This window comes from Hyaena hyaena, unplaced genomic scaffold (assembly GCF_003009895.1).
Source record: "Hyaena hyaena isolate Hyena2069 unplaced genomic scaffold, ASM300989v1 scaffold_857, whole genome shotgun sequence".
Taxonomy (NCBI): domain Eukaryota; kingdom Metazoa; phylum Chordata; class Mammalia; order Carnivora; family Hyaenidae; genus Hyaena; species Hyaena hyaena.
This window is the reverse complement of record NW_024081490.1, coordinates 444,086-466,500: the sequence shown is the minus strand read 5'-3', so window position 1 is coordinate 466,500 and position 22,415 is coordinate 444,086. Positions and strand designations below refer to the sequence as shown.

Below are 22,415 nucleotides of genomic sequence, written 5' to 3'. Positions count from 1 at the left end.
TTCAATCATCAAATTCCCAAATTAAATTTCCCATATCCCACTTTTTAAAAAATATACATCAGAGAGTATCTATTCTAAAGGACAATCTATTCACTGGAACAGTTACCTTTAGGATAGCAAACTCAAAGAGTGTTTGGCTGAGTAATAAGAATATTTTTGACAACGGAACTTGATGTGCATAACTGTTAAACGATTTATCTTCTTCGGCTTTCCATGTTTTTCTGCTAAGTGGGTTGCTCCCCGTGGATCTATACAGTGGGGACAGCAGAGGGTCATAGAAGAGGTATTTTTAAACCCTCTCGTTTCATAGTGTGTGCTTCATGGACAGAATAAAATGTATTCCTCCAGCTGTTCAAGAATGAGGGCGGGGGGGGGGTAGATAAAAGGAGAAATGAAGGCAAGACAGAATCAGATCCCAGTAAATGCTGCACACTTAGTGTAGTTGTGCCTCAAATCCTTTTCCTTACCTCCAGTGTATGATTCCATCAAACAAATCCTTATATTTTCTCTTTACTCCTAATCCATTATAGCCCAGCCACCAAAGGGGTAGGATTCCACATAGTGTCATGAATTTGCACACACACACACACACACACACACACACACACACATCTAAGCTAAGCTTTTGGTGCTGTTGAAGACAATTTAAGTATTTTAAGGTGATGGACTAAACTTACATTATCTGAGGTATGGTAAAAAAAAAAATAAAAAATGAAAGTGCAATGAATGAGAAAAATGAAAAAAATCCACGTATTACAAATGGGCTATTAACACATTTATATTCATAAACTGCATTCAAATGGTTATGTCATATTAATTAAAATAATAAAAGTAAGAAAATATGCTCAATGCAGAGGTACTTTTTTAAAAAAATAAAACAACAAAAAACAAAAAACAAAAGTTAATAAAATATTTTATCTGCATCAAAATATTCTTTGGAAACCAAAAATAAAAATGCATCATTTGTGTTCTTTCAGGTTGATCTGTGAAAGTCTGAAAAATAGATAGTCCATGCTGCTTAACTTTCTGAAAATACAGAGTATGCACGAAGCATAAAGCAAAAGGCTTTACGCCACCCTGAACTGAAGCAGTGTGCTCCCTATGTTGGATACAGAATTCCAGTTCAGTTCCTATCGGAAAACATTTTTGTTTCAGTCACACTGAAACAAGTGACCTGACTTCACTACAGTAGAGTCTAGCTGAAGCTGTATCCGAACCTTTCTCTTTGGAGCAGTAAAGACACCCATGGAAACTCCTGAGGGGAAGGCATGGTTTCTCACAAGGCCAAGAGGAATATTATCCAAAGCGAAACTTGAGTCTGTATTTCACGGCGTTGGGACTTTTCCGAGGCGCAGAAAGGGGAACCTTTGGCTTGACGGGACTGGGTGGCTTTTTCTTCTCAGGGACAGTAACCGTGAAAGAAAGTTCTGGCTGCTCAAGCTGCTTGAATCTTGGCAGAAAGTGGGTAGAGATGTGCTGGGGTTTAACACGGGGGCTGCAGCCTCGCTTAGCTTTTCCTCTCTTGTTGAGGGCCACATACCACTCCCGGCCCGCTGGCTCAGTTCTGTGTATTGCTGAGGCATAGGTATTATAGCTGTTTTCTTGGAATCGCTCCCTGAACTTGCAGTCATCTGTAAATTTGGCCTGGTGGAGGAGGGAAAGAAGAAGAGATTTAAAATAGTAATAATATTTTCAGCATGTAATAAAACGAGGTCTTGTACTGTAAAGGAAAACCAAAAATTCCATTGACCGAAGGCTTCCTCCTCCATTCTCTCTTGTAAAGACATATTGGCTTCTTTTTTTTTTTCTAAGTTGTTTTATTTAGTTTGAGAGAGACAGAGAGAATGTGAGCTGGGGAGGGGCAGAGAGAGAGGGAGAATCTCAAGCAGGCTCAACACTGTCAGTGCAGAGCCCAACGTGGGGCTTGAACACAGGAAACTGAAATCATGACCTGAGCCAAAATCTAGAGTCGGATGCTTAACCAACCGAGCCACTCGGGCACCCTAAGACATATTGGCTTCTTTTAAAAAGTTGCTTTAAATTATTATGTTCATTTCTGTCTTCCTACTTTATTCATCTTTGTAATGCTCATTTCCATTTAGTGTGTACTTAGTGAAATAACATCAACATATATAAAAATGATAACATGTTGAACTCTTAATATTTTGAAATTCTGTTATGGGTTTTAAAGCACTTTGAGATTTGCAGTAAAATAATTAACTTCTAACAATTTAATATTTTCCCCTCTTAAGCCGTCAAGAAAATAAATAGAACTGAATTACTAAGGAACAATTGCCTGATAAAACATGAATTCATGTTTTGAGAAATGGGGTCATATTATTCCTTTGAAATAAGTATGCATTTTTCAACGTTATCAGTGTGATTCATGGTGCTGAGAGAGGGGTAGCATATGGCCCTATTAATATTGCATGTGTTAGAGTTCTTTAGGAAAAAATATATCTTCACACAGTGATACAGGAGAGAATATTTGATGCCAAGAAGAAAAAATTACTTTTGGAGTCACTAGCAATACTTCATCCAGATCTCTCTCTCTCTCTCTCTGCCCCTATGCAGATGCAGACACAGACAGATAGAGACACAGGTACACACACACACACACACACACACACACACACAGTGTCTGCCTTTGAAATGTTCCCAGAATAGTGAAAGAAGCAGACATCCGTCATGGCACAGCTTGATACAGGGAATTAGGACAGCAATATGCAGAGGGTACAACCATAGCACAGAGGAAGGGAATCTAAGAAGTTGGAGGTGGCTGGCAGAGAGCAAGGACGTTTTCCCAGAAACGGTGACATTTGAGCTGAGTCATCAAGTACAAGATATTAGCAAGGCAGGGGACATGAGAAAGGATTCTCAGGGAGCAGGAACAGTGTGGTCACAGGTCAACATGACACTTACTATAGGTAGTAAGCAGTTCAGTGTGACTTCCATGTAGGATGTACGGTAGAAGAAACTAGAGATAAAGCTGACCAAGTCGGCCAGTAAGGGCACTGAAAACGCTCAGTTGGCATGCTCGTAATGCTGATGACTTCTGTTTACTGTGCACATAAATAATATCAATGTATGTAAGAAAATCAGAACTCTTAATATATTTCAATTCTGTTACTGTTTTTAAATGACTTTGAAATTTCTAGTTAAAAAGTTAACTTGTAACAGAAGATTTTGTTAAGGAATTAAAGGAAGATGGTCTGGGAGGTAGCACATGAGCATGGAGTCAGACTGATGTGTGATCAGATACCAATTCTGCCAATCAACGTCGTAGCGTTAGGCTCCTTATCCACAAGTCTTATCCCTAGGGCTACTGTGAGTACCCAAATATTTTTCTAGGAAAAAGATTGGTAGCTTTCATCAAACCCAAAAAAGCCATAACTCCCAAAGAATAAGAATTCCTATCCTAGACCAGATCACTGGGTTTCACAAGTTCAGGGAGCACCATTGTATAGAGTTCCTCAGCTTGCAAATACCAAATACACTGATGTTTATAGAGAAAAACATTCAATGTATATATATGATGTACTCTCCATATCAGACCAAGAGGTACTATACTCAAATTAAAAGTTATTTTTTGCTTACTTTTTCTAATAATGCCAAGTTTTTCTCTGCAATATAGATCACAATGCTGTAATGTGAAAGTCAGAACAGTGCAAGGCAATCTACATAGATCTACTGTTGATGGTCATATGAATTTTATGACTTGTGCAAAATAGCAACAATATTTGAAGACACCAATTTCAGAGATCTTCCAACAGTGCGTTTATGTTACATATGACAGTTTACCCAACTTATTTACATTCAAGTATAGTTCAATCAGTAAAGCTCTTTATTTGAAAACTATGGAGTCATATATCTAGAATCTCTACAAGTCTGCTGGTGATTCCCTGGATTTGATCTCTAGCTTCTGGAAACAAGTGTTTTAAAGAACTATCACCTAAGTCATTTCTGTCATCTTGTCATACCCTACCAGCCTATGTCAAGGCCAAGGGTGGTATGCTTACAACACTTATTTTTTTTTTTTATTAAGAAGACTTACAAGTCAAACATAGATTTTTTTATAGTTGCTTAGCTCTTAAGAGAACTTAAATGCTTTCCCATTTCATTAGATAATCCCAAAGCTTTATTTTAAAATAAGTGCTATAGCCATCTGTAATGTTTTCTGCTACATAAAAGGGTAAGATTTTAGAAAGGTATAGGGGGTTTCATCAAACAGACTAGTAGGTATATTAACCCTGTCTCATTTTTTTCCCTCAAATGTGTTTGAAAAACATTTTAAAGGTATATAATACATTATACCCCAACATGACTTGGAATCCTATTTTGCAAAAGTCCATTTTCTGAAATAGAGATAGCAGTGACTATCCAATTTTGACAGGTTTTTTAAAAAAGTGGACTGCATTATTTAACCTTTTCTTTACTGACACAAACACACACATAGCATATCGAATGAAACCTATAGCAATTACATCTTACAATCTTCAGATGCATGAAAGCCCACCAACTCCACCTGCCAGAAATCATCCAAAATCATTCTCTTTTCCTCCTTAAGATTTATGTCCATAAGTTCTTTCTTAAGACAAAGGAAGGCTATTTAGGCTCTAAATTCTCAAGGACTACCTGTCACCCAGGGCAGAGGTATTCAGAACCCAAGGACCCACATACCACGTGCAGCCCCACGCGTGCAGCCTTTCCAAAATCCCACATTAGAACAGGCGTAAAAGGCAGTCAGACTGTTTTGGCTTTCTTAATCTACTTCTAAATTAATGTTTTGTCTGAAAAATTCTTCCAGCTGTGATGGAAAAGAACCATTTGAAACAAACATTTCAACAAATTATTCTTCACCAGGAGATCTGGTTTCTTCTTGAGAGATTGACTGTTCCTGTCACTATTCCCGGCCTTGTTCACTCAGACAAGACGGTGACCCTAAGCAATGGGTTTCTGCCTCTAACATCATGCGTGAACCGGTTTCATTGCAAAGAGTCACTAAGCAATATAGGTCTTAGCTACAGGTGTTTAAATAGATAGACATTTATCCACACAGGTTTGGATAATAAATTTAACTTTTTAAATCTCCTTCGAATTATAAGAAATCTTTTTGCAAAATATATGCTTTTAAAATAACAGAACTACATTGTTTCCCTAGAAAGAGTGATGTTGGCATGAAGGCATTTTCTATAGTTAAGGTGTGAGGTAGAGAGTGAAGGAAATTTCAGAGAAGCTGTTGAAACCAGGACCCCCATTACCCCGCGTGCTAGCAGCATCAGCCACGAGACCGAACCTAAAGAACCCGTATCTTTGTTTCAACTTCATTTTTTACCAGTCTATTCCACAGACGATTATTGACGGCTTATCACATGCCAGGCACTGTGCTAGTTGCCACTTGTACAGTCAAAAACAATACAGACATGGTCCTGTCCATGTTCTTTGTTGAATTAAAGTATATGTTTTTCTCCTTAATATCTTTAATGTTTATTTATCTGAGAGAGAGAGCATGCGTGCGCGCGCACACACACATGCATGCACACACATGTGAGTGTGAGCAGGAGAGGGGGACAGAGAGAGGGAGAGAGAGAGAATCCCAAGCAGGCTCTGTGCTGACAGCCTGAGGCAGGGCTTGATCCCACAAACCTGAGATCATGACCTGAGCCGAAATCAAGAGTCGGATGCATAACCAACACTCAGGCAGCCCTCTTCTTAACTTCTCTTTGATCTTGCAAGTGTAAAAACAAGGTACGTTCAACAAATCATAACTGCAGAATTAAAATTAAATGTTCAAGTCAGCTAATTTTTATGTAATTTAGTATAGTTTTAATAGACAAAACAAATAAAACTTAAACAAATTAAACTATTTTTGGTTGGCTAGCCTAATTACTCGGAGGAAGGGAAAAGGTGCAGTTAAGGAAAACAAGAACTTTTGGATTAGAAGGGTGCTGTGCCTTGATTCTACCCATCTTTTCACACAGCGGTAACACACAGCGGGTGTTTAGAAGAAAGGTCAAATTCAGTTCAAAGAAGGTAAAACCTTGGTTAACCAGGATATTTTAGAAAAGACTAATCCTGCTTAGTTGAAATCTGAGGGTTAAGGAAGCCAAACAGAAAATTCTTTCTGAAACAACATTTTTCAAAAACTTTCTAAAACATCTCAACACAGTTTTGTTCCATAGTTAATATCGTGTTGTATGATGACTGAGGATCGTGCAGTGATTGAGTCCGATCCATGCAAACAAGTACCAATTCTCAGTACATGCAACAATACAAGAAAATATGTAGTATATGAAAACGGTTTGGAGAGGACTGAATCTGGACCAACACGGGTATAAACCTTGGAGTTTGTGGGGGTATTTAATCAAGTTAGTTCTTTATTTCACTTTGTTTTCTTTGATTTGCCTCCCTCTTTTGGAAAACTTTATGAAGAAAATAATTAACCAAATACAAATAATTAAAATGTCATTGTGGGCTGTAATATTATTAAATAATTAAAATATTATTATAGACTGCAATAAAAACAATTATAAGCCCAACTGTACTGTAAGCAAAGCTTCCTGACTGCATCCTTGCTTCTGGTTCCCCTGCCTCCTTTAGTGCTTCACGGTTCCCAGCCCTATTCCCACCCTCGGAGCTGGCCGGCCACATCCCCTTAGACGAAGCTGTTTTGTGTGATTGTGCTGAATGCTCCTTGAACGAAGGCACCCACCTTTGGTGGTGATTAAAGGCCACAAGGCAGCCCCTGCTCCCATTGCTTCCAAGCAGAATAGCTCAGGGGGTTGCACCCAAAGGGCTGCTTTTTACTCTTTACTACCTAGGCTTCGTATAGGTCAGTTGCAGCCATATTATGCTATCTCCAGGGCATGGCCTATTTGCTTCTGGGCACTCTGGACATTGTTCCGTTCCGTATCTCAGTTCGTCATCCTGAGCGACCGAGGGAATATACAAGTTGGATTTAATAATAAACCAGCCTGAGGTAATGTAATGAAGAATATAACAACCACAGGATATCTCCCTCACCAAACTTTACGGATTGACTTAAAATTATTCCAGGAGCTAGTTCGAAATGCAGATTCCCCAGGCCCTATCTCCAGAGGTAGTGTCTTTAGTAATCTAAGGTGAGGTCCTAGATTTGCATCACTAAACCAGCACCCTGTGTGACTTGATGCAAGTGAGGTGAGAGTGTTCTCTCTGTTGTTTTTAATAACTCAAAAAGCGGGGCTATTGAGGGCTACTATGTGCCAGGGATTTTACATCTATTCACCTTCACAATAATCTCATGACTGGTAGGATGTTATTATCTAATTCTCCAGTCAGAGAAGTAAAGACAAAGATTCATCTAAAGCCCCATGTTTACCAAGTGCCAGGGTCAGCACCTGTGACTTAAATCTCCCATCTTCTGATTCTTAGATTCCAGCTCCTTCATATCATACAGACCCAAGGGCATCTCCTAGACTTCTGAATAGTCCTGCCTGTCATAAAGTTGCTGATATAGATAAAAATACTGATTAAAATAAAAAACAATGCCATTCCCCCAAACATTGGAGAAATATACCATCTCTCTCCATAGGCTGGAACAGATCTCTGAAACTACAAGTCAATTCATCGCACCCAGATTTTTACAATAAAATTGGCTCTCTAGCTTGATTAGCATAGTGTGAAATTAAGGGAAAACCGGCATTTACTATAAAGGCAGAACTCTGAACCTATTTCTGAGCCTGAATTACTGGACGTTTGGTTTACTATGTAAATCGAAAGCCTTTAGAGGGCAAGAGAAGTTTCTATGCAACTACCTTTAGAGGGCTCATGATCTTGACTAGGAGAGTGGAGTGCTTAATAAGTTATTTTTTTATGATGATGGTGGTAACTATTGCTCAAGCGTCCATTTCCCCCTTCAGTAAACATGCCCAGCTCTCGGGGCTGCTGACTCCTGCTCACACTGCCCCCAGCGCAGGAAGTCCAGTCCAGACTCCCATCCCGGGCAAGCCAGCTGGCACCCTCCGAAACCAGGAAAGGAAGACGTTCTAGTCCTTGCTTAGGGCTGATCAAGCACACATTCCATGCCTGTTTCGTAAACTCTGCAATTAGCTTTCCTTCCAAACATGATCCCCTAAAACCCTGAGAAACAAAAATAATTCTACCACATGCTTCTCTCTGGACCTTTAAAATAAGCTAAAATGTTTTTTTCCCCGATAGGTAAGGTGCTCTTAGTCCTATTTTATGAAAAGGCCAGAAAATACATCATAACCATCTTTTCCAGGATTTACATTTCCTTTAGGAAAATAACAAGATGTAACAGGGCTCTGAAAGTGTCATGAGATTATGATCATTAAGAAATCCTTGCCTCTTTAAGAGACTGAGCCTGGGAATTTTGCTTTCAAATTAGGTTCCTTGAAAAAAAGAAAACCCTAGCGATAAGGGGCTCTTATAGGCACAAAAAGTGCCTAAAAGTGGAGCTAAAGAAAAAAAAAAAGGTCAGTGATAAACAGGGTTTGGGGCTGGTTTAAATATCTGAGGGGTCACAGCTGCCTGACCCCCAAATCAGAATGTCTTCTTCTGAGGAGACAGGATCATCAAACAGCTGCCTGAGAGCAAATTAAGGAAGGTCTCTTTTAAATTAAATGCTGAATACTGCCCAGGCACTATTCTAAGTATTTTATATGTATTATCTCATTTAAACTGCTCAACTACCACAATAGATTTTGATTTTAGTCCCCCTCCTTTTACAGCTCAGAAAACCAAGGAAGGGAAAGATTAAGTAAAACGACTAGTTTTAATTTAACTAGAATGACACAATCTAACTATGTTTGTAACCACCACATTCAAGGTCTCTCACTCCTACATCTGGACCCACCTCAGATAAATCCAGAAAGGCACTCTATGGGGATTTCCATAGAGATAACAAACCTGAGGAGAGAGCAGGAACAGTGAGGAGGGAAGAGGAACACACAAGCAGTCAGAGAGAAAGAGAAGGGGGCTCATTCCCACAAGGTACCTCAGCCTGGAATGAGTTCAGCAGGACAGTGGAGGTCACAGTGAAGGCTCTGACTCACCCTCGTGGCCCTTTGGGAAGCAGTTACCTACTCCCACTCTTGAAAATTCCCAACACATCTTGAGAAGGAGAAGACCATACATCTTCACCCTTGTAAAGGATGCTGAAAAACCCTGCATGGTAGGAATCTGGCTGCATTGTGTATTGGGAGTACACTAGTAAAGATTTCAAGGAGAGCTGCACGTAGATTGAGATGTGCATAGGTTGAATGAGTCAGGAAGAGGTGCACACCAAGATGGTTGAAGTTCAAATAAAATTTCTCTACTGAGTTAACAAACTTAGCACAAGAAAAAGATCAGCACAAATATTGCCTAAGTGTACCCATTCTGAGCTCATACTTCTGTTTGCTATCTTTGTGTCTACTGATAATGAAGCATTTTCTAAATGAAAATTTTCAGTGAACAAAATACAGCTCTCTTTTGCTTTGGAAGTTCATCTTGAGAAGCATTTCCTATGTGACACGTCATCACATTGAATAACCAATGTGTGTAAAACTTGATAAGTTCTCTGGCAAATGCAGAAACTAAAGACACAGAAATAGATGGAAAAAAACTTTCCAAACAGAGCTTGGGTAAGATGGGGAGGCATAGCACGTGCAAAATATTGTAAGGATGCGCCACAATATTTATTCTTTGGCATGGTGTATAAAAATATTATTAAGCTATACGATTGTTAATTCCCATAAAATAATAGGTGAAAACAATGTAATTGGTTCCAAACAAAAGTTAGTATCTTCTCTCAACTAAATTTTACCTGCAAAGCATTATAGCATTTACAGAGAAACAAAATTTTAAAAGGATGGTTCTGGTTCAATTGCTTGTTAACTGTGTTAACTTACAAAATTATTTAACATCTCTAGATTCTTTCCTCACCTAATCATGTAATGAGATAATGTGAGTGAAAGAACTTTTAAAGAACTATGCAAATATGTTGTCTGTGCCCAGCAACTAATTTTTAATATTCTAATTGTTACTATAAAAACTAAGTTGAAAATCTACAATTATCCATGAATATTTCTTAATACAGTACGGAAATTACTTTCCCCAGAATTAGATGAACACTTTGTATTTTTGGTTCATATTTATTTTGCAGGTAAAACCTTAAAATTACTCTATTAATTTAATTTTTTTCAGTTTTATTGAGGTATAATTGGCATGTAACATTGCATAAGTTTAAGATGAATATATATTAATATGATGTATATATATATATATATACATCTATATGTCAAAATGATTACAAAGGTACTCTTCAATGGCTCTGCAGTTACTAATTTAAAGCAACTCACAAACTATACATTTAATCCTAAAAATGTAAAGATTTTTAGCGGTTTTAGTGACAATGCAATTTTGTGAAAATCAAAACTAAATCAAATAATTATATCTAAAGTTACAAGAGTAATTTTTCAACGTGTTTAACTAGAAGAAAACAGGAAAGAAACCATCTGGGCATAAAACTGATAATTGCTAGGATTAATACTATTTCTAAATTCAACTTCCTTAAAAAGAAATCACTTTATAATTTAATTAGGTTTCCATCTAGAGAAAAAGTGCTAATAAAAGCTCAGATAAGAGAAAGTGGGCTTGGACGGTAGGTTTAACAAGAATCCACATAATCATAGGGCTTAATGTTTTTATCTACAATTCAGCTCAAAGTCATTAGAATGACTTTTGTATCAAAGAACTTCAGTGAGTGACAGGAGCAAGACTTGCTTTGTACTGTTTAAAGTCATTATTCCATGAAATAACTTTAGCCTGCCAAGATGAGAAAGAATAACAGATGTTGTTTTTGCATTATCTGCATTATTTCAGCCAGCCATCCTTAGACATTTGGGTCAGATTTCTGGAAATTTGTTACTTGCATTTGCCAGAGGAATCATGTATCCTCACCTCTCTGTGTGACCTCTCTAATTGGCATCCATTTGTAATACTTCGAGTTCTGTGGCAATTATTCTGAAGCTGGCCCAAGTTTGGTCTGTGTTTTGCATGTACTAGGGCATAAGTCAGAACAATTAAAAAATTAAGGTGCTCATGGGGCACCTGGGTGGCTCAGTCGGTTGAGCATCTGACTTCAGCTCAGGTCATGATCTCACGGTTCGTGGGTTCAAGGCCCGCGTCGGGCTCTGTGCTGACAGCTAGCTCAGAGCCTGGGGACTGCTTTGGATTCTCTATCTCCCTCTCTCTCTGACCCTCCCCTGCTCTCTCTCTCTCTCAGAAATTAAAAAAAAAAAAAAATTAAGGAGCTCACCCAAAACAAAGCAATAAAGTAGTTTCAATTTTTTACAACCTTAAAGTAGACTGGGGAAAAGGACTGTGTTCGGATGTGTTTGGTAATTGTTTTTTATTCTGCATGTGGATTTTAAAAATCAAATCAAAAAAAATTTTTTGAGTAAATGGCATTGCCTACTTTTCCACAGTGATGCAGAAGTTTGTCCCTCAAAATAAATAATCAAAGAGTGATTACTTTATGAAAACAGTAGTAGAGCTTGCCAAAATACAATAACCCCCTCAGAAAATGAAGTAGGTAAATCTTTTTATAATTCTTGCAGTGGGTGATTAAAGAGATTAGCAAAGGTTTTCTATTTATCTCAACCAACTGAGACTTTAACATCTATTATATTTAGTTTACCATATAACAGATAGGATTTCTTCTTAAGCACTTACAATGTACCAAATACTGTTTTAAAAGCTTTAAAGGTATTATCTCATTTAATCCACAAATAACTACAGAAATAGCTTGAATTCTGCTATCCCCTCCAAGAGGTATTAAGAAATCACCTTGAGGTGCTAGAGAAATGAAAACTGAAATTCTTACAAATTGAACCAAGTGAAATTCTCACTGAATTTTTTGAAGCTCTATCAGTAAAAAATTGTAAAATAGCAAGTTTCAATTGATTACACTCTTAACTAAAAGTTCCTATATAACTTCAAACTCTGGAAAAGTGATATTTCTCCAATTTATTAAGAATTAAAGAAATCAGAAGTGAAGGACTAACCCTAAATAATAATTACTTTGTACAAATGACAACCTACAGAAAGCGTATACATCACTTTTAAGTGCTGCGCACATGGACTAATATAAGCCAAACCTGTGAGTAGAAAAACTAAGCTAAACATATTTTACTGTCTTCAAAACATTTTAATACTTCCTAAGTAATGAGCATTTTCAGAGAAAAAAAACAGAAATCTTTATTTGTAAATTAAGTACAAAACATGTGTGGTTTAAAGAAATTTTTCAGTACAAAATTAGTCATTACAATTTTGAGAAGTATTATTTTTGATGCAACAAAAACACAAAATGAGAGTTACTCAAATGGATAAATCAAATTTCTCCAAGAAACACAAAATCTTCTCATTATTGTTTTCTCTCCATACTTACTGATGTGACAATAGATTATATTAGAGCTAATTTTTGACATCAGAATAGCTTGTAAAACTGAGTGAGAACCTGATCTACTAAAATAAAAATGCACACACAGTCACCATAAACATGTACATTTAAATTTTTATATATTATTTCCATAATGTTGTTCCCCGGTTGGGCCAATTTTAATAAATAAATAATAGCGATCAGTTTGAGAGTGCTATTTTCAAATACATTCTTCCTTAAAGTTTTTTGTAGACTGTATATTATCTTTCCAAGTAAATAAAATATAAAAATGATTACTTACAGCAACATGCACAATCACCTTGGTTAAGTCTACTTATAATAATTTTTTTTTAAACCAACATTAAGTCCTCTGAGCAAATTGTCCATCTACCAATGTGGAAAATCACTTCATTCCATTCTACAAATGTAAAACCTCCGTAACACCTTTAAAAACATAAAGTGGTTCTACTTACACTTGCATGGAGTTTTCCTTTTTTTGACATCGCTAAAAATTTGTTGCTGAAAACTCCTCGTATTCCTACAATCCCCTGAGACACAGCAAATATTTCCAAAATACCTAGGATGACAGAAATCCCAAAATAAAACACAGACTCTTCTATATACCATTGTGAAGAATTAAATTTCTACATAGATTCTTTTCATTCTTTATAGTTGTGATTTAAAAACAACAACAACAGTACTTAACATCCTTATTTTTCATGACATTCGTTATGTTAAAAAAGAAAAGCCTAGCACCCAAGTGCTCATTTAAAATGACAACTTTTAAGATTCAAAAATGTTGTCCTGCTTCATTAATAATTATTTTTTTCCTTACAAATGAGAAGTTATTTCTAGTAAACCAGGTTTAACAATAGAATCTTCTCAGGTTGTAAAGGAATCGAAAATTTCTTTAAATGTTTTTCAAAAGAATTCCCATCCATTGTTTTCTATCAGAGATAATACACTGCTCTTAATATTAAAGCTCATAAAGTTTGGACCCAAGACTAATGTAAGCCATTGAAAGCCAGAGACAAATATTACTTACATGAAATAAATCTCTCCTCTCAAATTATAATAACTACAAGTGCAAATCAGTATATACTATATTCAATCATTCAGTGAGTAGTTCATTTAAAGACTACACATAAAAAGTTGTTGAAAGCTTTATAAATAATTTGGGATTATTAGCACAATAAGTGTTTAATGCATTATGATTTGAGACATCTTGTATTTTAAATGCCTTTTCTGGCAAAAAATTAATAAGATATTTTATCACATTATTGTTTATATTTAGTATTTCAAAGTTAGCATTATCAAGTCAATGTCCCTCTGTCTCCTTCAATAATTTGTAAGTTCGTATCCACCGTGTCAAGAGAATCACATACCACAGTTTATAGAGTATTTTAAGATGATGAAATTTATAGCCTGTATATAATTGGAATTCCTGCCTGTTTATCATAAATCATATATAATGTTATATGAACATGAGAAAATGGTAGTGCTTTTTGTTCATTGTTTACATCAAATTGCAAAAAAAAAAAAAAAATGGGGGAGAGCACAAAATAATCTGTTCACTATAGCTGAAAAGAGGCCTGTCCTAGGAAGAAAGGAAGGAAAGAAGAAAGGATGGGAGGGAGAAGGGAAGAAAATTTCAACCTCTCAATCTATTATATTCTGAATATATAGACTAATTCGATATCTTAACAGATTTCTTCTGAACAGATAAATTCACTAGATTTTCTTGAAGTAGCAACCTCCCCCTCCAGTATTTGAAGTACATATAAAATTATTCAATATAGTAAAAAGGTAATTTTGTGGATACACATATATATAAGATATATACATTTATACGAATATCTTTATTGAGTACCTTTTTGCACAATGTGAGCTAATTTTTATAAATGCATCAAATACTGCTGCTTATTTATTTATTCAGCTTGACTTCTTAAAAGCACTTGATCAGAAAGTTCAGGGGGGGAAAGGGGCCACAGAAGAACTATTGTTTCTGTTAGAAGAGTATTTAGTCCAGAGTAAACAAAACACAACTCAAGAAAATTGCCACTACCACTTTTATTAGTAGATGTTTCTTAAAAACAAAACAAAACTATTAGAAAGGAACTAGTTTTGCTTTTAGGAAGAAATTCCAAAAGAAACTGTCATCTCATAAATTATTTTCTTCCAAATGATTTCACAATGCTCCTTTCAATAGATTTTGGCAGGTGAATTATTTGACTGTGATGCACACCCAAAGATTTTGAAGCATTACCATTTTATCAAATAGTGCCAAAGCACACATAATCCTTTGTAAATTTAGATACAACATACAATATAATATACTGTAATAATATAATTAATAAGACATAAATAGAACATGATACAAAGTTATATTTCTATCATAATTAAAGAATGATATTAAAAATAGCATTGATGATTTTGGATATTTGGAAGATGGGGCTGTGGTTGTGAATTGTGTGTAAACATGTGTTAAAAAATGAGACATGGAAACATGATAAGTTATCTATGTGCGGAAAAATAGAAACAAAAGAGACAATATGGGATTGGTGGAAAAGGAGAGTTGGTTGTATGTTTTCCCCCAACTTACTCATGGCTGTACATTGTTAGAGTGTTTTTATTCCATTCTTTGGAAAAGTATTTGGCTTTGTAAGTGCAAACCTGTGTGTTAGTGGAAAACTACAGCATAGCATGAAAGATAAAATTCTTATTAGATATATATGTATATAGGTTAATGTTTGAGAGATCAGGACAAAGGCTCTGGAAATATTTCTTTAATGGGAGCATTAATGCTTTGTCTAAGTAAGCTACGGCTTCTGACAAAAACATATTCTGTTTTGAGTCATTTAACTTGTTTCCTAACACACTGTACATTCTGTGTATATGTTGTGTAAAATTTCCATTGTAATAAATTAGATGGGAGAGATGAAATAATACATGTACAATGTTATTATTTTATTATATAGTGCTTGGTTTCTTTTCTTGCAAGTTCTAGTATAAAAAATTGATATTTGTCTGGGAATGAATGGATTTTATAATATGTTTTAAAGTTACTTGACAGCTTCAAAATATACTTTTACATATATTATTCTATTTAAAATTATGAAGAATGCAGGAAAGATAAAAGATGAGATCAGATGAAATAACACATAAGACAACTTTGGTATGATCTTCTAAATCTTAAAGTAATTATGATGTAATATTGGGAATGCTATTAAGATCATAATTTCCAAAGTAATTTCAACATAATTTCACAATGTCTTTTTTACGAGAATGTTGGAACAGATTCTACAAGCCCTACAATTCAGCTTCTTGACCCCATGTCCAAGAGATTACACAATTATTGATTTTACTATACCAAATCTCAGTAACTCAGTGAAGAGTCCTATACGATATTTAAAAAAAATTTTTTTTAATGTTTTATTTATTTCTGAGAGAGAGAGAGACAGCGTGAGCAGGGGAGGGTCAGAGAGAGAGGGAGACACAGAATCCAAAACAGGCTACAGGCTCTGAGCTAGCAGTCAGCACAGAGCCTGACGTGGGGCTGGAACCCAAGAACCGCGAGATCATTACGTGAACTGAAGCCGGACACTTAACCGACTGAGCCACCCAGGAGCCCCTACAATATTTTAAACCCATATGCACTAAATCATAATTATAGAAATCCCAGAAAACATTTCTCTAAAACTAAATTTTTCTCAATTTCAGTAATTTCCTGACTTTTACTAGGAGTCCATAACAATAAATTTTATCGGAATTTACAATTCACATTATGGATACCAGGATGGTATCCCTAAAGCAAAATTGGGAAGGCCAAGTGTATCTCACGGATCACAGATAGCCAGTGAATGTTTGCTTTGACCTTCTCACTATTTCTGTTTCCTTTCTCAGAACACTCTATGTGCATGGACACAGGTTTTACTTTCCCGCGTTTCTGGCCTTCTCCCGAATGGGCAGGGAGACAGGATGAATATAATTATTTCACATTAAGGTGCTAGTGACAATGTGCTATCTTTCTTAGGGTGTTCACATGTAACAGGGCCAAAAGAAAAAAGCTGTGCTGAACAGAAAAAACTATCTTTTTCTTGGTGGAATTTGGGAGCTGACATCTAGATTGAAGAAGACAAGAATTTATAACACATTGTTTAATCCACTTACTTGCAAGCATAGGCATATACAACAAAGTAAGTTTATTTCAGGAAGAAGACATCTGTCTACATTTTTACCTTAGTTCCCTCCAGAGTTTTTAATACAACAGGACTCTATTAATGGTGGTTGTTAAAATTATGCAGATTTCTCACTTTTTTCTTAGTAAATAACATAATAGAATGACATAGATAACCCATGTATTCAGAAGCTTTCAACAGCCCATCTGAATATCTTCAAAGAAAAATCATTTAAAACTGAAGTTTCTCTTCTTGTGTTCGCACGGCCATAGATTTCTGGGTATCATTATCAAATCTGAGTCTTAAACTTCCCAGTTTAGCAGCCTTTGATGATTAAATCAGTAATAGAAATTTTCCATTTGGGTTTTTCTATTCAGTAGATACAGATTCTGGGGGACTGTAGAAAGACTGATTCTACAGGAGACTAAAACTGATAGTGAATTTAAATGTTTAAAAGTTAGTAAAATTGAGGATTCCGTTTAGTCAGAATATATTATTGTAACTTTCCTATTTTATGTGAACACTTTTGCTTTGTGTAGCCATAACCTTCAACTTTTACTCCCTAAATTGATAATTACTTGACTGGCTATTCTTCAATGGCTCACCATAAGTCAACAGAAGCATTGGAACTAAACTTGAAAGCTCATGAATCAAAGCTAAACCTTTGTTTCTATTCAGTAATTGGATTTTATCATCTGTTTTTCTTGTCCATCTTTATTCATTCTTCCCTACTATTTCTTCATAATAAGAATGTATATGCAATGAGCTTGATTATTTTTCTGTCTCCAAAACTTGGGTTGACTACTTTATAAGAGAAGCTAGGACATATTAAGTGGTATGCCTCAACTAAATAAACTGTGTTTCAAACTCTATTGCTTGAGTGTTCTTCTGATGGTGAAACTAGAAAACATTCATGGTTTGCAGAAATTTTAATGTCAAATGATAGTTGCAAAACATATGTATATGTATAGATACATGTATCTGTCCTGACAAACACTACAGAAAATTACTAAGTTTAAAAGAACCTTTTAGGTGGCAGTTTGATGGCAATGTTTTGACTCTTTCTGAAGTAGCATGCTATGACCAAAAAAAAAAGTAAGTTCTCCATCATTGCCCACTCACAGAGAGTAAAATGAGATGATGAGGTAAAACTCTAGCACATCCTCTATGGTCCTTTTTCGTCCCAGCTCTTAGTATCTCTTGTGAGACTTACACAATTGTTTCCTTGTGTACTCTAGCCAACAGCCCATGACCAATGCTTTAGTTTATGTACGTGTCAGGAAACTGTCAAATGCTGCTTTCAAAGAAGTATATGACCAGCCAACAATTAGCAGGCTTCCATTTCTCTTTCACAGATATTGAGGGCAGAGACTGATTTTAAATTTCCAAATTACATGCTCTCCCACTAAGCATGACATATTTCATAAATTCTTCATCCACCCGTGGCAGAAAAATCATACTTAATAGTGTTGAACACTCCAGACATCACAAAGCAGAAAATCACTGTGATTTAAACACTTAAGTTATGGTTTCCTCTGTGCGAAAAATCTATGGAATGCAAAAACAAATTTTTAAAAAATCCTCCAAATCCAAAAGCAATCAAAATATCAAGCATGATGAGTTAGATACCCCATTATGGGCGCATGAATGAATGAATGAATGAATGAACGAGTGAATGATGGCAAGCCATATGAAAGATACAGACTAAACTCTGAAAGGCTATTCTAAACTGGAATGGATTAGGAAAAGTATTACATTAAGGAAGTTTTATTTAGGCACTGTTTAGTAAACATCCCTGTTCCTTTTAAATATCTTTCAAAGTGGATTTTAAAATAAACTGTACCTTGGAAATAAAAGATATTGGTAATCCTTCTTTAGCCAAATGTATTCTTTGTTGATGTGTTCTCAATTTCCTTGTCTGCTTTTCTAGGACTTCCGCTCTGGCAAGGCCTAAGCCGCAATTATCTTTGTCTTTTCCAGGAGAATATCTTGGGAATGAATCTGGTTTTCAGAGATCCCTATTGCACCAAAACCCACCCAAGACACATGCTTTTATCCCCCTGAGTCCCAATCCGCAGCTTGGTACATGATAACTTTGTGCCTTCCCTGGGGAACACAGAAGTTATCCAGTGTTGGTGCTGATTTCCTGGGTAAACTACAAGAGCAGGACAGAAAAGTCCTGAAGAGGAAAGGTGGAAAGATTACTAGACGTAGGGGATGAGCTCGGGTGCCTGATGGAGTAAAGAGTTGTGTGGGGGCAAATGAGAAAGACAAATGGAAATCCTGAAGTTCATGTGATTCTCGCTGCACCCGAAATCTGGGAAAATTCCCCTTCACCCTAACAGACCTTGCTCTTCGTCACCAAAGACGGGAAGTTGTTTCATAAAAGTCAAATGAACCTTAAAACATAGAAACAGCCTCCTCCACGGAGCGTGCGGGAGGCCCCGGCGCTCGCTGGGGTTTACTGGCGGAGCCCCCTCTGGTTCAGGGCTCCAGGCCACCTAAACACGTGTTAACACCGCCAGCGGGAGCAGCAGAGCTCAAAAGACGGGTGTGGGGCAGGGGCGGGCGTGGACCCGCTCCTCTTCCGGCACAACCGCCAGGTCTTTCCACAGCCCGCCTCCCGGACCCCAGGGAGGAGGCTGGCCCGCGGGCTACCCCTGGGACACCTGCAAGCCCGCTTGGCAAGCGGCTCCCAGCTGCGCTTCTCTGCAGCTCGGGTACTAAGAAGCCCACTGGTTGTGGGTTTGGAAGGAACCAAGCTAAGTACACCTGGGAGCTACAAGGCGGACACAGGAGAGCCCGGGGACCCGAAGCGGCTCAGCCTCCTGGCCACGTTCCCGCTCTTCCTGATTATCTCGCAGGCCCCGGCAGTGGTTCTATCTGTTGGATTAACCCCTGCTCGATGAGCGATCCGGCCCTACCGAGGAAAAGCCTCGGGGAGATCGCCCCGGGCCCGCAAACACCCCCGGATCGTCTCTCCCCGCAGCTACCTAGAGGCAGCGAGAGGAATCAGAGGAACGGCAGCCAGCGATGGTCCGCAAACCCAGATGGTGTGGAAGGAAAGAGGCGATGGGAAGAGGAGGAAAAGAGAGCTAAAGAGAAAACTCAAAAAGAGAATGTAAAACTTACCTTTAAAAAAAAAAAAAACAAAAACAAAACTTAACACAAGGTACACCTGTACGGAATTGACCCTCCTCTGACCTTCTTCCAAAATAAGGAACTTTTCCTTAATTGTCCTTCCTGACAAGGTGTGTCATCGTCTCAACATACTTAAACGTTGTTAAACCCAACTCTGGAATTAATAATTCGAATGTCCATCATGTATCCTCCCTAAACGTGTCCAGTTTTCCAGATCACTGTCTTCTTCCAACCAGCGGGGATGTCTGGTCTCCCCTATATTCTATATGTACATAATGTGCAGATATGCATATACAATGGACATAGATGGATACAGAGATGTATAATGCATTGCTTCGGGGTTTATGGTGGCAGTTGGGGGGACCGGCATGGCCAGTCTTAACTCTTCTTAAGATAACTGTTCAGCGATAGGCACGCAAAAGGGATGCACTTTGATGCCTCATGAAAAATGTTAGCCTAGTAAACAGAAGCAGAAGGTTAACAGAAACTAAACGAGAGGGAAGATTTTTGTTTCCTTCTCGAGGAACAGGCTGGAGGCTTGTCTTTGGGACCCTGGCAAACTGCAGACAGGGTCCCTGCCTTGGGCACCAGCCTCTGGTCGCCTACACCTCAGGAATCGCCATTCCTCCTACGCACAAGAGGGGTGCGCGTGTGCGCGCCACATAGATGCATCTCCACCCAACCTGCCCGCGGATCTGAGGGACAGCCGTGTCCCCGCGGCCAGGGCTCCGGAAGGTGCGCCTGTGGGCCGGGGAAGAGCCGCTGTGCCTCCCGAATCCCCCCACCGCCCGCTTAGGACGCGCTGGGCCCGGAGGGCGAGCAACTTACTTAACATATTGGCTTCATGGGAGCCATTGACTTTGCCATCCGGGTAGATCTGCAGATGGAAACCGATGCCCACTCTGCAGTAGAGGCTGCCGGTCCGGCGCCCCGAGGGGCTCCACTGGAAACTGCTCTGCTCCAAGCCGCTGTCTTGGTTGCCCAGAGGAGCCGAGGGGGAGGAGGAGACGGAGGAAGAAGAGGAAGACGTGGTGCCCCTGCTGCCCCTGCTGCCGCTGGCGCCTGCCGGGTTCCGACCAGTGGCTGCGGGTCCGGGCTGCCCTCTGGGGGCGAGGTGCTTCTCCCCGTGAGCCCAGGCGCTGAGGATGTGGTGGCTGAGGAAGAGGAGGAGGAGGAAGGACAAGCTCATTCTTCCAGCCGCGGGGGTTCTAAGTGCATCTTGTGGGGCTGTTTCTGGGCTCCGTAGCCCCCAAGCGGCTGCGTGCCTCTGGCGCTGCCCCCCTCGCCGCGCCGGGTGGACATAGCCTCGGGGAAGAGAGGGAGGGAGAGAGAGAGAGAGAGAGAGAGAGAGAGAGAGAGAGAGAGAGAGGCCACTCGAACGGATCTCGGCGCCGGTACTGGGATATTTATAACGCCAGTGATCTCACTGCTCGGTGCACGCCTGCGAAGCTTCCCCTCACCCGCCGCTTTGTGTACTCTCCGGCCGGTGCCGGGAGGGAGCTCCGCGGTCCCGGGGGCGGGGGGTGTGGAGGAGGGAGGAGATGCGAGCGAGGGAGTGGGAGGAGAAGGCGGGCGGCGAGGAGCTGTACCCCGCCGCTGGGCACGCGCAGACCGGGGCCACGCGCCCCAGCAGTTCTCACGCGCCGCACGGCCACCCTCCTCCTGGAGCCAGCCCTGCGCGGAATTCACCTCCGCGCGAGCCCTGGAGTCCTCCAGGGGCAACAGCCGAAATGGGGGCTTTAAACGTGGCAGTGAGTCCCGGTCCTCGCCCGCCTCCGCTGCGCGCCCGCGTCCCCACAACGCACCCACGCCTACCCAAGACCCAATTTCCAGGTTGCCCCGCAGACCCCCCGCCGGCACCCCCTTGGCTACGGGAATCCCTCCGGAGCGAAGTCGGGCGGAGAGAATCCCAGCGCTTCGAAGTGCTGGCGGCGGGGAACCAAAGCAGGATTCGCAGTCCAACTTGGGAAGCCTTTGGTGTGGCGCGGCTGGGGGAGAAGGCTGCTGTTGTTGCTGTTTGTTGTTGCCTCTAATTTATTTAGAGAGCGAAGGAAAGGGTTTATTCGGCACTTAGAGAGTCACCCTGAGCCATTAGGTCACGATTGGAGTTGCTTTCCTATTGGAAACTCTGGGTCACGCTAAACATTATGCCTAATTTGCTTTTCCGAGTGGGAAATTTTCGGTCTGTGTCCGGGAGGGTGAGCGCACACGCACAGCCACGCTCAGAGCCGGACAAGAGGGGCAGGTCTGGGCACCAGCACAGGTGGCTGACTGTCCAGTTGTCCTCTCTCACCCCAGGATCCCCTTGGCAGGAAGGATTAGCTAAGGGCTCGCTTTGGCTTACTCAGAGCTGCAGTTGACTGAAGGACCGACCCCAATGAATGATTAATGATGCGTGCCCTGGGTTTCAGGAAACCTGAGACCCGAGAATTTCCGTGTATGCAATGCCCCTACTGTCATTTATCTGAAAAATATACCTGACTTGCATTCTTGGAATATTCCTGTCTGAAAACATATTTGGAGCTTTAAACTACACTCTGATACATTATTCATTGGTCGTTTTAATGAAAAGGCTGTGATTTTGACCTAGAAGGTCAATTCACAGAAGCCAAGGTTGATGTGAATTTATGGCCTTATCCATTATTGAATGCTCACTTAAAGGTTCCTATCTC

General features: G+C 39.3%; 1 protein-coding gene across 2 annotated transcripts; it reads right to left on the bottom strand.

Annotated features, from left to right (window-relative positions):
- Positions 1-930: 930 nt before the first annotated feature.
- FGF5 (fibroblast growth factor 5) lies at positions 931-20,975 on the bottom strand. Of its 2 annotated transcripts, XM_039220019.1 has the most exons (3): positions 20,572-20,975; positions 12,898-13,001; positions 931-1,644 (listed from the first exon to the last, which is right to left on the bottom strand). In XM_039220019.1, the coding sequence occupies exons 1-3, from the start codon at positions 20,930-20,932 to the stop codon at positions 1,297-1,299; spliced, it is 813 nt and encodes a 270-aa protein (XP_039075950.1). In that variant the 5' UTR covers positions 20,933-20,975; the 3' UTR covers positions 931-1,296. The 2 variants fall into 2 exon arrangements, with proteins under 2 accessions (XP_039075950.1, XP_039075951.1); XM_039220020.1 differs by lacking the exon at positions 12,898-13,001.
- Between the last annotated feature and the right edge of the window lie 1,440 nt (positions 20,976-22,415).